Source organism: Pelodiscus sinensis, chromosome 25, assembly GCF_052426305.1.
Source record: "Pelodiscus sinensis isolate ZL-2025 chromosome 25, ASM5242630v1, whole genome shotgun sequence".
Lineage (NCBI taxonomy): Eukaryota > Metazoa > Chordata > Testudines > Trionychidae > Pelodiscus > Pelodiscus sinensis.
Genome location: NC_143076.1, coordinates 545,010 through 557,947, shown reverse-complemented (window position 1 = coordinate 557,947; position 12,938 = coordinate 545,010). Strand labels below are relative to the sequence as shown.

The 12,938-nt window shown below is 56.7% G+C and overlaps 1 protein-coding gene across 6 annotated transcripts in view; it reads right to left on the bottom strand.

Moving 5' to 3' along the window:
* Positions 1 to 11,881, bottom strand: part of LOC149521615 (uncharacterized) — a 35,074-nt gene extending 23,193 nt beyond the window's left edge. For 2 of the 6 annotated variants that reach the window (XM_089773361.1, XM_089773360.1), the window contains exons 1-2: positions 11,787 to 11,881; positions 44 to 149 (exon numbers count right to left, since the gene is read on the bottom strand). Coding sequence is in view for 3 of the 6 variants with exons in the window: in XM_089773359.1 (XP_089629485.1) it covers positions 44 to 149; positions 7,608 to 7,689 (188 nt within the window). In the remaining 3 variants the exon portion in view is untranslated. Of the gene's footprint in view, positions 1 to 43; positions 150 to 7,607; positions 9,696 to 11,786 lie in introns of those variants that run through there. The other 4 variants (XM_089773359.1, XM_089773357.1, XM_089773358.1 and 1 more) reach the window with 4 other exon arrangements.
* Between the last annotated feature and the right edge of the window lie 1,057 nt (positions 11,882 to 12,938).

The following is a 12,938-nucleotide window of genomic DNA, read 5'->3' as shown; positions in this document are numbered from 1 at the left end:
CAAACACCGACTGTCACCGAACTCGCATCTACACCGAACTCACTCCCAGTTCCGCTCCTTGTTAGGATTGGGCAGCAGTGACTCTGGTCTGACACCAAATCCTGGGCAGAAATCAGAGCAGCACCGGATCAGCCCTGTTGGCTCAGACCCTGCAAATGATGAGATTGTTTTTAACATACAGGTTAAATCGGGTGCTGTTTGCTGGGGGGACAGTGCAGAGAGCGGCTGCCTGTGGCTATTTACCTTTTAAATTCTGAGTCTGAAGAGTCGGGCTGGGCAAGATACAGCCTGGGATAGAGGTGTTAGCGATCGGTTAATGGAATTGTCAAGTAACTGTATAAATTCTTTCCGGCTACTTGACTATTCTATAGTCCCTTGGGGCAGGACTGGCAGCCAGTACATTCTGGCCCCACACCCAGGGGAGCCCCTGCCACTTTGCACTGCTGCCTCCATATCAGAAGCAGCAGCGAGGGGTACCAAGTGAGAGCTGGTCCAAAAGGGGAGCCAGTTTAAAAAACAGCTCCCCTCACAGACCTGTCACTCTGTGCTGCTGCCTCTATATCATCAGATACCTATCCAGTGGGGATGGTGTCTGAGCTCTCGGACCCCGCATGAGCCAGAACTGAACTCGGTTGTCTTCCCGGGGAACTCCTAATACACTATTTACATGCAGAGCTGCAGTGCAGGTAAGTCCCAGACCCAGCGTGAGCCAGGACTGAGCCAGGTTGCCTGCCTGCCCATCTCCTACTGCAGTTTAAATGCAGAGTCACAGCAGGGGTAGTTCCAGACCCACTGCAAGTGAGGACTGAGCTGGGCTGCTGTTCATGGTTCCCTGTAAGCTGTGCATCCACATGGAGGCACAGCCCTTTCCTGGGCCCTGCAGAGAGATCTGCTCCGCTGGGGAAAAGGGAGGGGTGGGGCACTTACCCTCTCGGAGGATAAACAGTGGCAGCTGCTGCTACCTGCTATAAATGCAGAAACTGGCTCCAACCTCTTTTCCAGGGCTGGTCAAAAGATTATCTGTGGGCTGGATCCGGCCACAAGTGCCTCATCCAGCTCCCTGCCTGCCCCGCACCTGCTGGGCACCCAGCTGCAGGGCCACCTGTATGTTTCTGAACCCTGAGAGCCAGAAGGGAGGGGGAAGAAGCTTCTCATGCTGCCTTCACCCCAGGTGCTCCCATTGGCCAGTTTCGACCAATAGCAACTGCCTGTTTCCAAAAATGTGAAGTGCCCCACGTCCCTCATCCCCCAGGCTCACAGTATTCAGTTCAGAGCAATAAACATGGCTCCTGCAGATCTCTTGAGCATAGACAGGGATGGGAGGGAGGGACCCTGGCTAAAGAACCTGCTGGGCTGCTGGCTGGGAGACAGCCCCTCCCTCCCCAACCCTCTGCCCCCTTCACTCTTCTATCCCCATGTAACCCAAATCTGAACCTCTGTTCCAGCCTCCATACACCTTCCCATACACTGCATCCCCTCCTACGCCCCCCCCCCCTCGGGTCACAACCCCTTCTCAGACCTTGCACCCCAATCCACTTGTGACGGGGTGAGGTCACAGAAGACCCCTTGGGGGTGCCTCCCAAGGTTGCTGCCACAGCCACTACCACTCGCCTTCCTGCTCTCTGGGGCTCCTCACTGCCCAGTCCTGCTGGGCCAGCTCTGCTGGTCTCCCCCAGCCAAGGCCCCAAGCGGAGATCCCTGTCTCCCTGAGCAGTACAGACAATGACCCTTTTCAGGTCCAAGGAGAGTGCAGTTTTGGGCCCAGCTAACTGGAATGTCACTCCCCAAATGGGATCGAACCCCAAAGGAATAATTTAAGTAAGCCCCCCTTTAGCAGTGAAAGGGGGAATGCGCACACTGGTTGCCCTGCAGGCGACAATTACTTACACTGGGATTGATAGGAAATACAAGTGATGTTAAATCCTACTGCTTGTACTTTTAAGTGGTAATAAGTGAAAACAGGCAGAGCAAAATAGATCACTAATTAAAAGAAACAAAAACGCTTGGCGAATTCTACACTGGCACCTCAAACACCCCCTAAAACCTCTTGTCCAGCTGCCCTTCCAAACCAGAGCTGCCTCCCCACCCTGTGGTCTTCAGCTCCTTCTGCCCAGCCAAAGGCCAAGACTCTACTTTTCTATCTCTTTTGAAGGATTCCTTTATGGCAGTGGTCACCAAGCAGTCAATCAGGATCTACTGGTAGACCTTGGGGCCTCTGACAGGTGATCCTGACTGGTTTGGCCAAGAGGCTGTCAAGTGCGGGCGCTTCAGCTGTACCCTCTTCCCTCCCCCTCACTGCTGTGCAACTCCTGCCCTTTGCCTTAGAGCTGGCCTCTCAGGAGCCTCCTGCTTTCTGTGCAACGCATGGGAGGGAGAAGAGGGGTGCTGATACCAAGGCGCTCCCCTTTCTTCTGCTTTGTATCCTGTCTCCACAAAGCAGAGAGGGGGCACAACAACACTTGGGCCGGGGAGAGTTTGCTGGCTGCTTTTGGGAGTGGTGCAGGGCCAGGACAAGAGTGAATCTGCCTTAGCCCCACTGCACCACCACCCAAGAGCTGAGGTAAACAGAGCTCAGCTGGAGCACCCCTGCATCCAAACACTCTCCCAGAGCCTGCACCTAGAACCCCTCCTGCACTCCAACTGCCTGCCCCAAGCTCAGCTCAAGCCCTCTCTAGTACTACAAATCCCTTAAGACCAGAGCCTGCACCCCAACCCTCTGCTCCAGGCTGGTGAAAGTGAGTGAGAATGGGGGAAGGAGGATGGAGGATGGAGTGAGCAGGGGCAGGGCCTTGGAGAAGGGGGAAGGGCATTTACATTCAAAAAGTGATCTTGTGCTTAAAACAGTTGGAGGCCACTGCCTTATGGTATGGGGAGTCACCTGGCCACTGCCCACCAACCACTGCTGAGCCTTAAGGAGAAAAGGCTATTTGCATATGATTGTCCGGACTCTGAGGCCCCACTTGATGGCCTTCCATTTACACATTTCAAAAAACATGAAGTATTCCCTACTCCATGTGTCTAATTTCACACACAAGAGTGATACATACACCAAATAAGATAAACAATACCAGTGGATCACGACATGAAGATTGATGGGGTACATGAAATAATTTGCTCAAAGAGCATCTTTGGGTTCTATACACTCATGTCCATACGTCTATTTCATAAAGCATGGCGGCGTGTACATCATACCTCTGTTCCTGGTCACAGCCCAGATCCCTGCACCCCTCCTGCACTCCTGCCCCAGGTCATGATCCCTTACTTCGCCCAAACTCCCTCCCGGATGCCATACCATCCCTTACTCTAAGCTCCCTTCTGCACCCAACCTCCTTCCCAGACCCCTGCACCTCCTCCATGAATAGCATGGAACAGTGCAGCCCTCGACCACTTAAATTCTTGGAGCGGCCCCCCCACCAAAAATTATTGCCCACCCCTGCATTAATGGCTTACGGTCAGAAAGAAAAAGATTCTTTTAACAGAATTTTTTGGAGTGTTGCCGATATCTAAAACTCTGACCTTTGTGATTTTTTAAATCCTATGTTACTAATTAATACATGGTAAACGGTGTTGCCTTAAGGCCAGATCTTTGCTGTGTGGTAGAGTTCTGGCTCTTATGAGTCAGAAGTAGTGTGTACTAGGTGAGACGCTAGCTGTTGTGTCTTGCAAACAGACAGCTGCTTTTGCTTACCAGTTAATCAACTACACTATCACATCCCAACAGGTCACAACCCCAGGCCAGGACACAGGGGAGGTGCAAGGGTGCAAATGCACCTCACCTTCCAAGTCCCCTATGATCCGCCAAACATGAGGAAAGGAGTCAACCCCTCCTCTGCGCTGCTGCTGTAGCAACAGGAGCACCTGCTTGTCAGAATGCACTACTGAGGGTGTAATGAGCATGCTCAGTAAGAGCTGCTGTACACACTTGGATTCGGAGGCTGCTTATAGCTTTATAAGCATTAAAAAAAGGTTCAGGGGCACATCACAGCGGTGGGATGGGCAAAGTGTGAGCAGGGGGCAGAAATTATCTGACCAGGATGGGGGTCAAGTAACTTCAGAGTAAGGCAGAAGAGGGCTGGAGAGAAAAGTCAGGTGGGGGAGTCAGGAGCTAGGGTTTTGCTAAGCGGGGAAACGCTGCCAGGCGCTGTGTGGGGTGGGAGGAGGAGCTGGAGTTTGGTTCAGTTGGAGATGCTGCCAGCCCCTTTGTGGGGGTTTTGCTCCTACACAAGAAGGGACAAAGGGGTAACAGTTACCAGGGCATGAGCCATGTGCCAAGTATGCAAAGCACAGTTGGGGGCAGAGAAAAAGTTTTATTTCCCTTCTCAGGGTGAAATGTACCAGCGTGGGAGTACAAGGCAACTTTCTCACTGTACTCTTTAAGGTTAGGGATGTAACCTTGCAGTTAATAAGCTAATCAAGTAGTCAATGGAATTACCATTGACTATTCAATTAGTCGATAAGAGGGTTAGCTCATGGGGCTGCATAAATTGGGACTGAGTAGTCCGGATTCATGCTGGGTCTGGGACTGCTGTGACCATACAGTGACCATATTTTCTGACACAAAAATAGGGACACATTAGCCACACCTCTGATATTGCTAGTTATGTCCCTGACCCCTTAGGCCCTGCCCACGTGACACAGTAAGTCCCACCCATGGAGGGTAGCACTTCCAGGGTCAAGATAGACACATGACTGGAAGTACAGTATCATGTGACACCCTCCCTTTAAGAACTCCCACCATCCTCTACCAATAGGGATGGGTTTGGGTACTATAGGAGGCCCCATGCAACTATACTGCAATTGTATTAATTCAGGAACCAGATCTCAGGTGTCAGGGCAGGGGGCTGCTCCAGCCTCACAGATGGCCCGCGGCAGATAGGGATTGCTCTTGTCTGGAGCAGACTGTCTGTGAGGGATGTGGTGCCCCACAAGCAGGGACTGTGCCAGTGTCAAGATCAGCCTCTCTGTGAGGAATCCAACTTGCTGTGGAGAGGGGCTGTTTGGAGGAGACTGGGAGCCAGTGTGACCTAACTAAGGATGTTAAAATGCGGTTAACTGACTAGCCGACTAGTCAATGGAACTCCGCGTACAGCCCAGGGCCAGCGGGAAGTCTTGCTGACTCCTGGCTGCTCACGGGTGCCTTCTTTGAAATGCACTAGAGTCCCCAGCATTTCAAAGCCATGGAGCCTGGGATCAGCAGAGGACTCTCTAGCTGATCATGGGCTCCCTGCGGCATTTCCCAGGAAGCCTGAAGTCAGTTAGGGAGTCTCCAGCTGCCCCTGGGCTCCCCACTGCTGCCCCTTTCAAATCGCAGAGATGAGTGGTTCAAAGGGACAGCTACCACACAGCTAATCCGTGGATCAGCTGTTTGGCGGCTGTCCCTTTAAACGATGCATCCCTGTGATTCAAAGGGGCAAATGCCTATATCAAACTTCATTTTAAATAAAATAAAATAAAATATTAATTCATGTCCCACACAAAAGGTTTCAATGTTTTCTCTATTTATGGCAAGGGTAGGCAATCTTTTCTGAGCCACAGAAAAATCAGCTAGGGACCACACAAGTGAGAAACAAAAAACTCCTCCCAACCTCATTGATGCGGCCCCCCAACTCAGACTCTTCACTCCTCTGGTGCTCCCCTAGGTGAGGGGAAGGAACAGGGAGGACTGAGGTTCAGGGCTTCCCATAGGCCAATTTTCTTTTCTAGTGTATTTTATAGACACCCTTAGGTTCTAAGGTGGGGACAAAAATGAGGGTCAGTATGTGTGACAGGGCTGCCAGTACATGGGATAGGGATGGATGGGGTGGGGTGCAGAAGGAGGAGAAGTTACAAGGTCTGAGTAGGAGGTAGGGTGCAGAAACAGGCTGGGAGCAGAGTGTCTGGACAGGGGAAGGGAGCAGTATCGGGAGGGTGCAGTGTGTGGCCAGGAGGAAGGATTTTTCAGGACCAGTGGAGGTCATTTTAGGCCCCCTGTTACTGCCCCCCTCCCCCCCCACAGCCAAGCTGAGCCGAACTGATTCTCTGTGCATATACAAGTCCACAGGCCAGCTGAGCCCTGTGCACAGGTTTCTGTGCCTCCCCCGCAGCCCAGTTGAGCCCCGTGCCCAGGTTCCCGGGTACCTTCCCCTAGCTCAGCTAATCCCCTCACAAATCATTTTTTCCCGCACTCCCAACAGGTATTCCCTCCTGCTGACTCCAATTCCCCCAGGGAAGGACGGGGACGGGAAACAGCAGAAGACAGCTGCATTTGGAGTCTCAGGGCTTGTTGAAACGTTTTAGTCCTTCTCAGTTACAGCGCAGTAGATACATCTTTGTATTAATCATTCTCTCATTGAAGTTTTTAATTTTGTATTAAGTCCTTTCACAAGTTTTCTATGTATCATTGTATTTGCTGGGATATGCAAAATGAAGAGGGATTTGGGATGGTGGGAAGGAGTACAGCCACAGTAGGCATTACCCTTGAACATGTTCTTTCCCTTTGTTTTTGCAGCCTAGAAAAATAGATAAGCAGGCAGCTACTCTACTTCGTTGTGTCTTTTGCATAGCCTCATTGGCGCTGTATAAAATATCTTCTGGGTTACAGCAAAATGCAGGACAATGTAGCACTTTAAAGACTAACAAGATGGTTTATTAGATGATGAGCTTTCGTGGGCCAGACCCACTTCCTCAGATCAAATAGTGGAAGAAAGTAGTCACAACCATATATACCAAAGGATACAATTTAAAAGTTAAGTGTCACTTACCTTCCTTCCTCCCCCCCCCCCCCGCATCCCCCTCCTGTTCTGCAATGTGATTTGTCCTTTTCATATTTGTTCATTTTTTTTAATTGTATCCTTTGGTATATATGGTTGTGACTACTTTCTTCCACTATTTGATCTGAGGAAGTGGGTCTGGCCCACGAAAGCTCATCATCTAATAAACCATCTTGTTAGTCTTTAAAGTGCTACATTGTCCTGCATTTTGCTTCAACTACCCCAGACTAACACGGCTACATTTCTATCACTATTCTGGGTTACATTTCTTGTAATCTCTGAAACCTACTAATTCAATTGAAAATCTGTAAATTGTAATTAGGGGAAGGTATAATTGTATTCATTATTTGCTTATTAATATTCATTTTATGGAAGTTAACATTACTAAATAAAGTTTTAGGAAAAGCAGCGATAGTCATGTGAATTAACATACTAAAATAAATAAAAGGGACTGACTAATGCCAGTTTGCTGCCACTCGGATGTTGTGTTGAATGACCGAGGTAAATGTGCGTCGGCAATAAAGCAGCTCCGTTTACCCCATCCGCACCTGGGTCATCTGTTTCTGCTCTAACAGTATTAAGTCTTTTAAAACTTTGTATCTTATAGAATAGTCCCTAAAAATAGTAAGGTAAAGAGAATGTCTTTGTATCCCCTTTCTGCTTAATTGATTGCCCTGTTGAATGAATGAGATGTGAATGGGTAAGTCATGGAAGACAAGCCCCTCCAGGCAGTTGCAATGGTTGGAGAGGGGATGGAAGCCAGGTCCAAGAAAAATGAGAAGAACAATGGGCCCTGTGAAATGGGCTCACTGAAAGAAAACTGGACATATGGACACCTTGTGAGTCAGCAGCAAGTACCTGCTTTTGGAAGCACCCTCTTTGAAGGTGAGTGTGGCAGCACTGAGGCCCAGAAGAAGGGGCCACAGATGTCTAACTGCATATGCCTGTGATGACCCTCACAGATGATGCATATGCATGTGATGAGTAACTGGTATAGATCTGCAGGAGAGGGAAAACACTATAAATCAAAGGCATCTTGTAGGGGAACTCTGGGTTTCATCTTGTCAACATGGGAGCACCAATCTGGATCAGCAGAAGCCCAGCTCCACCCTCCCCCACCTAACTCACCTGGCCAGTACAGTTAGGGGGAGCAACTACTGGTAACAACAAGATGGAGTGTGCTTGTGTGTGTATGCGAGTTCATAAGTGTGACATATCATAAGCATACGATAAGTGTTGATTGATGTGTGTGTCATTTTGACTTTCCTCCCTAAAAGATCCCATGCAATACTTTAAGTACACCACCAGAACAGGAAATTAAAAATCGGGACTGTCATGGATTTTTCAGGATGCACTGTCAGCATAAGTAACAGCTACCAAGCTTTTACCACATTCAAAAGGCAGAGCTGCAGTGGTCTGGGGCCAGGTACGATCCAGGGAACCAAGTCCTAGCTCACGTGGGGTCCCAGATGCTGAGGGCTCTAACTACATTGAAAAAGCAGAGGTGCAGGTCTCCCACTGCATCACTGCCTCTCTGTCCCCTGCAGAGATGGTGCTAGGGGAACCAGCTTTTGAACTGGCTACCCCCAGCACAGGCTCCTGGTCCCACCCCTTGCTGCCCCTGATAAAGCCCCCTCCCACATATTGAGCCCCTTAATGTTGTTCCCACCCCAGAGCTTAGGGGCCCCACAAAATCTACAAACCCCAGGTTCCCAGAGGAGTTAATTTGGCTCGGGGGGAGCCCTTGAAAAAAATCAAGAAGACACCACATGCAATAAAACTGGATCAGAGAGAGCAAGCCATTATGTCACCAATATGATCTCTAAATCAAAGTGAGCAGGACCTTACTGGGTTAATTGTGCCCAAGGTGCTCATTGTGCCCCATATGTACATTCCATTAGGGGTGGGCAGCATGGCTAGAATTATGGTATAATGTCAAACCCATAAGAAAAAGAACCCCAAGGCGTGAATTGGAAATCATTTTGGGTGGAACTGCATTAGGAGCTGGAATACTAGATGCCAATATAGAGGTACTGGCAAACAAGCACAGCTGAAATACAAGAGGTGGAAAAGCCTGTCAGTGCATGCTTATCAAAATTAGGGATGGGACAATTATTTTCTAGAATATTGCCAGTATATCAACCACAGGGGGAAAAGGAAATGTTACTGTTAGCAGGAACTATGGGATCAATACAAGAAAATGTGTCCCTAGGATTAGCCTGTACAAAGGCCCAGGAAATAAATCAGCAATTGATTATTCAAATAATCCGGGAAGGTATCCAAGGAAATTTGCCTTTAGAAATAAGAAAACTGTTGTGGGAAAATGTAACAGAAGGGGAGACACAATTAATGGCATGGTGGAAATTGTTAAGTTTTACCCTAAATAAAGAGCAAATGGTTCTACAAGCATATGCAATAACTGTATGCCCCAGCACAGGGTTGGAGAACCTTTCTGGGGCTGGGGGCTGCTGACCCACAAAAAAATTCAGTCAGGATCTGCACAAAAGCGAGAAGCAAAAAACCAAACAACAACAAAAAGACACAAAAAGAACCAACTTCAATGATATGGCCCCCGAGAAGAAGAAAGTCACTCCTCGCATTCCCCTCGCACACCACAGCCTACATGGGCCCAGACTACAGGCAGTCCCCGACTTATGGCGGATCCGCACTTACGAATGGGGCTTTTCTCGCCCCGGAGCTCAGGTGTCCTCTGGGCGAGAAAAGCTTCTCCCGGTCTCCCTGGTCTGCTGGGGGGCTCCAGCAAAGCCGCTGGACCCCCCCAGCAGACTAGGGACACCCGAGCAAAGCCGCCGCCTGGGCGGCTTTAAGAGCAAAAAAAGCCCCGCCCCGAAATTCCTGTATATGGGCCTGAGCCCTGTCCCAAATCCCGCAGCCCCCCTCCTCCCCGCCAGAGCCCTCCTGCAAACCCATCTCTGTACCCACTACTGGACCTTGCAAACCCCCAGAACACCACTGCCCCGCGCCTGGGCACAGCCCCCCTCACCCCCCCCCTCACCCCACTGCCCCGCGCCTGGGCACAGGCCCCCTCACCCCCCCCTCACCCCACTGCCCCGCGCCTGGGCACAGCCCCCTCACCCCCCCTCACCCCACTGCCCCGCGCCTGGGCACAGCCCCCCTCACCCCCCCCCTCACCCCACTGCCCCGCGCCTGGGCACAGCCCCCTCACCCCCCCCTCACCCCACTGCCCCGCACCTGGGCACAGGCCCCCCTCACCCCCCCTCACCCCACTGCCCCGCGCCTGGGCACAGCCCCCTCACCCCCCCTCACCCCACTGCCCCGCGCCTGGGCACAGCCCCCTCACCCCCCCTCACCCCACTGCCCCGCGCCTGGGCACAGGCCCCCTCACCCCCCCCTCACCCCACTGCCCCGCGCCTGGGCACAGCCCCCCTCACCCCCCCTCACCCCACTGCCCCGCGCCTGGGCACAGCCCCCTCACCCCCCCTCACCCCACTGCCCCGCGCCTGGGCACAGGCCCCCCTCACCCCCCCTCACCCCACTGCCCCGCGCCTGGGCACAGCCCCCTCACCCCCCCTCACCCCACTGCCCCGCGCCTGGGCACAGCCCCCTCACCCCCCCTCACCCCACTGCCCCGCGCCTGGGCACAGGCCCCCCTCACCCCCCCCCACCCCACTGCCCCGCGCCTGGGCACAGCCCCCCTCACCCCCCCTCACCCCACTGCCCCGCGCCTGGGCACAGGCCCCCCTCACCCCCCCCCCTTACCCCACTGCCCCGCGCCTGGGCACAGCCCCCTCACCCCCCCTCACCCCACTGCCCCGCGCCTGGGCACAGGCCCCCCTCACCCCCCCTCACCCCACTGCCCCGCGCCTGGGCACAGCCCCCTCACCCCCCCTCACCCCACTGCCCCGCGCCTGGGCACAGCCCCCTCACCCCCCCTCACCCCACTGCCCCGCGCCTGGGCACAGCCCCCTCCCCCCCTCACCCCACTGCCCCGCGCCTGGGCACAGCCCCCTCACCCCCCCTCACCCCACTGCCCCGCGCCTGGGCACAGCCCCCTCCCCCCCCTCACCCCACTGCCCCGCGCCTGGGCACAGCCCCCTCACCCCCCCTCACCCCACTGCCCCGCGCCTGGGCACAGCCCCCTCACCCCCCCTCACCCCACTGCCCCGCGCCTGGGCACAGCCCCCCTCACCCCCCCTCACCCCACTGCCCCGCGCCTGGGCACAGGCCCCTCACCCCCCTCACCCCACTGCCCCGCGCCTGGGCACAGCCCCCTCACCCCCCCTCACCCCACTGCCCCGCGCCTGGGCACAGCCCCCCTCACCCCCCCTCACCCCACTGCCCCGCGCCTGGGCACAGCCCCCTCACCCCCCCTCACCCCACTGCCCCGCGCCTGGGCACAGGCCCCCTCCCCCCCCGCCCCACTGCCCCGCGCCTGGGCACAGCCCCCTCACCCCCCCTCACCCCACTGCCCCGCGCCTGGGCACAGCCCCCTCACCCCCCCTCACCCCACTGCCCCGCGCCTGGGCACAGGCCCCCCTCACCCCCCCCCTCACCCCACTGCCCCGCGCCTGGGCACAGGCCCCTCACCCCCCCTCACCCCACTGCCCCGCGCCTGGGCACAGGCCCCCTCCCCCCCCGCCCCACTGCCCCGCGCCTGGGCACAGGCCCCCCTCACCCCCCCTCACCCCACTGCCCCGCGCCTGGGCACAGCCCCCTCACCCCCCCTCACCCCACTGCCCCGCGCCTGGGCACAGGCCCCCTCACCCCCCCCTCACCCCACTGCCCCGCGCCTGGGCACAGGCCCCCCTCACCCCCCCTCACCCCACTGCCCCGCGCCTGGGCACAGCCCCCTCACCCCCCCTCACCCCACTGCCCCGCGCCTGGGCACAGGCCCCTCACCCCCCTCACCCCACTGCCCCGCGCCTGGGCACAGGCCCCCTCCCCCCCCGCCCCACTGCCCCGCGCCTGGGCACAGGCCCCCTCCCCCCCCGCCCCACTGCCCCGCGCCTGGGCACAGGCCCCCTCCCCCCCCGAGCCCCCCAGGCTCCCCCTCACCTCAGCGCCTCCGACCCCTCCTGCCCCCCCCGCTTCTCAGAAGCAACCGCCAACGGGTCCTTCACAATTCGTTGCGCATGCGCACTCGGGGGGGGGGAGTCAGACACTTCTGCGGACTCCGCCCCGAGGCCAATCGCAGCTGGGTGGGCGGGGCCTGAGCAGGGGCAGCGAGTGACGCGAAGGAGGGAGGGAGAGCGCGGGACTCACTGAAAACCGGCTGGGGGGACAGACTGCGCGTGCGCAGCGAGTCAGTGACACCAGGGCCAGGCCCCGCCTCCCGCTGCTCTGCAACCAGCCAATAGGGGCAGCGGGAGGATCTGTGGGCGGGTCCCTGGGGGGGGGGGGGGGGGAATCGGGGCCGGTCCCGGGCCTGGCGGGACATTTCTCCCCAAACCGCCCGAGCTGCGATTCCCAGCGGCCCCCCCCCAGAGACAGTCCTCGCGCTAGGACCCAGGGGCCGGGCGCTCCTTGCAGCCCCCCCCCCCCCCAGAGACAGTCCTCGCGCTAGGACCCAGGGGCCGGGCGCTCCTTGCAGCCCCCCCCCAGAGACAGTCCTCGCGCTAGGACCCAGGGGCCGGGCGCTCCTTGCAGCCCCCCCCCCCCCAGAGACAGTCCTCGCGCTAGGACCCAGGGGCCGGGCGCTCCTTGCAGCCCCCCCCCAGAGACAGTCCTCGCGCTAGGACCCAGGGGCCGGGCGCTCCTTGCAGCCCCCCCCCCCCAGAGACAGTCCTCGCGCTAGGACCCAGGGGCCAGGCGCTCCTTGCAGCCCCCCCCCAGAGACAGTCCTCGCGCTAGGACCCAGGGGCCGGGCGCTCCTTGCAGCCCCCCCCCAGAGACAGTCCTCGCGCTAGGACCCAGGGGCCAGGCGCTCCTTGCAGCCCCCCCCCAGAGACAGTCCTCGCGCTAGGACCCAGGGGCCAGGCGCTCCTTGCAGCCCCCCCCCAGAGACAGTCCTCGCGCTAGGACCCAGGGGCCGGGTGCTCCTTGCAGCCCCCCCCCCCCCAGAGACAGTCCTCGCGCTAGGACCCAGGGGCCGGGCGCTCCTTGCAGCCCCCCCCCAGAGACAGTCCTCGCGCTAGGACCCAGGGGCCAGGCGCTCCTTGCAGCCCCCCCCCAGAGACAGTCCTCGCGCTAGGACCCAGGGGCCGGGCG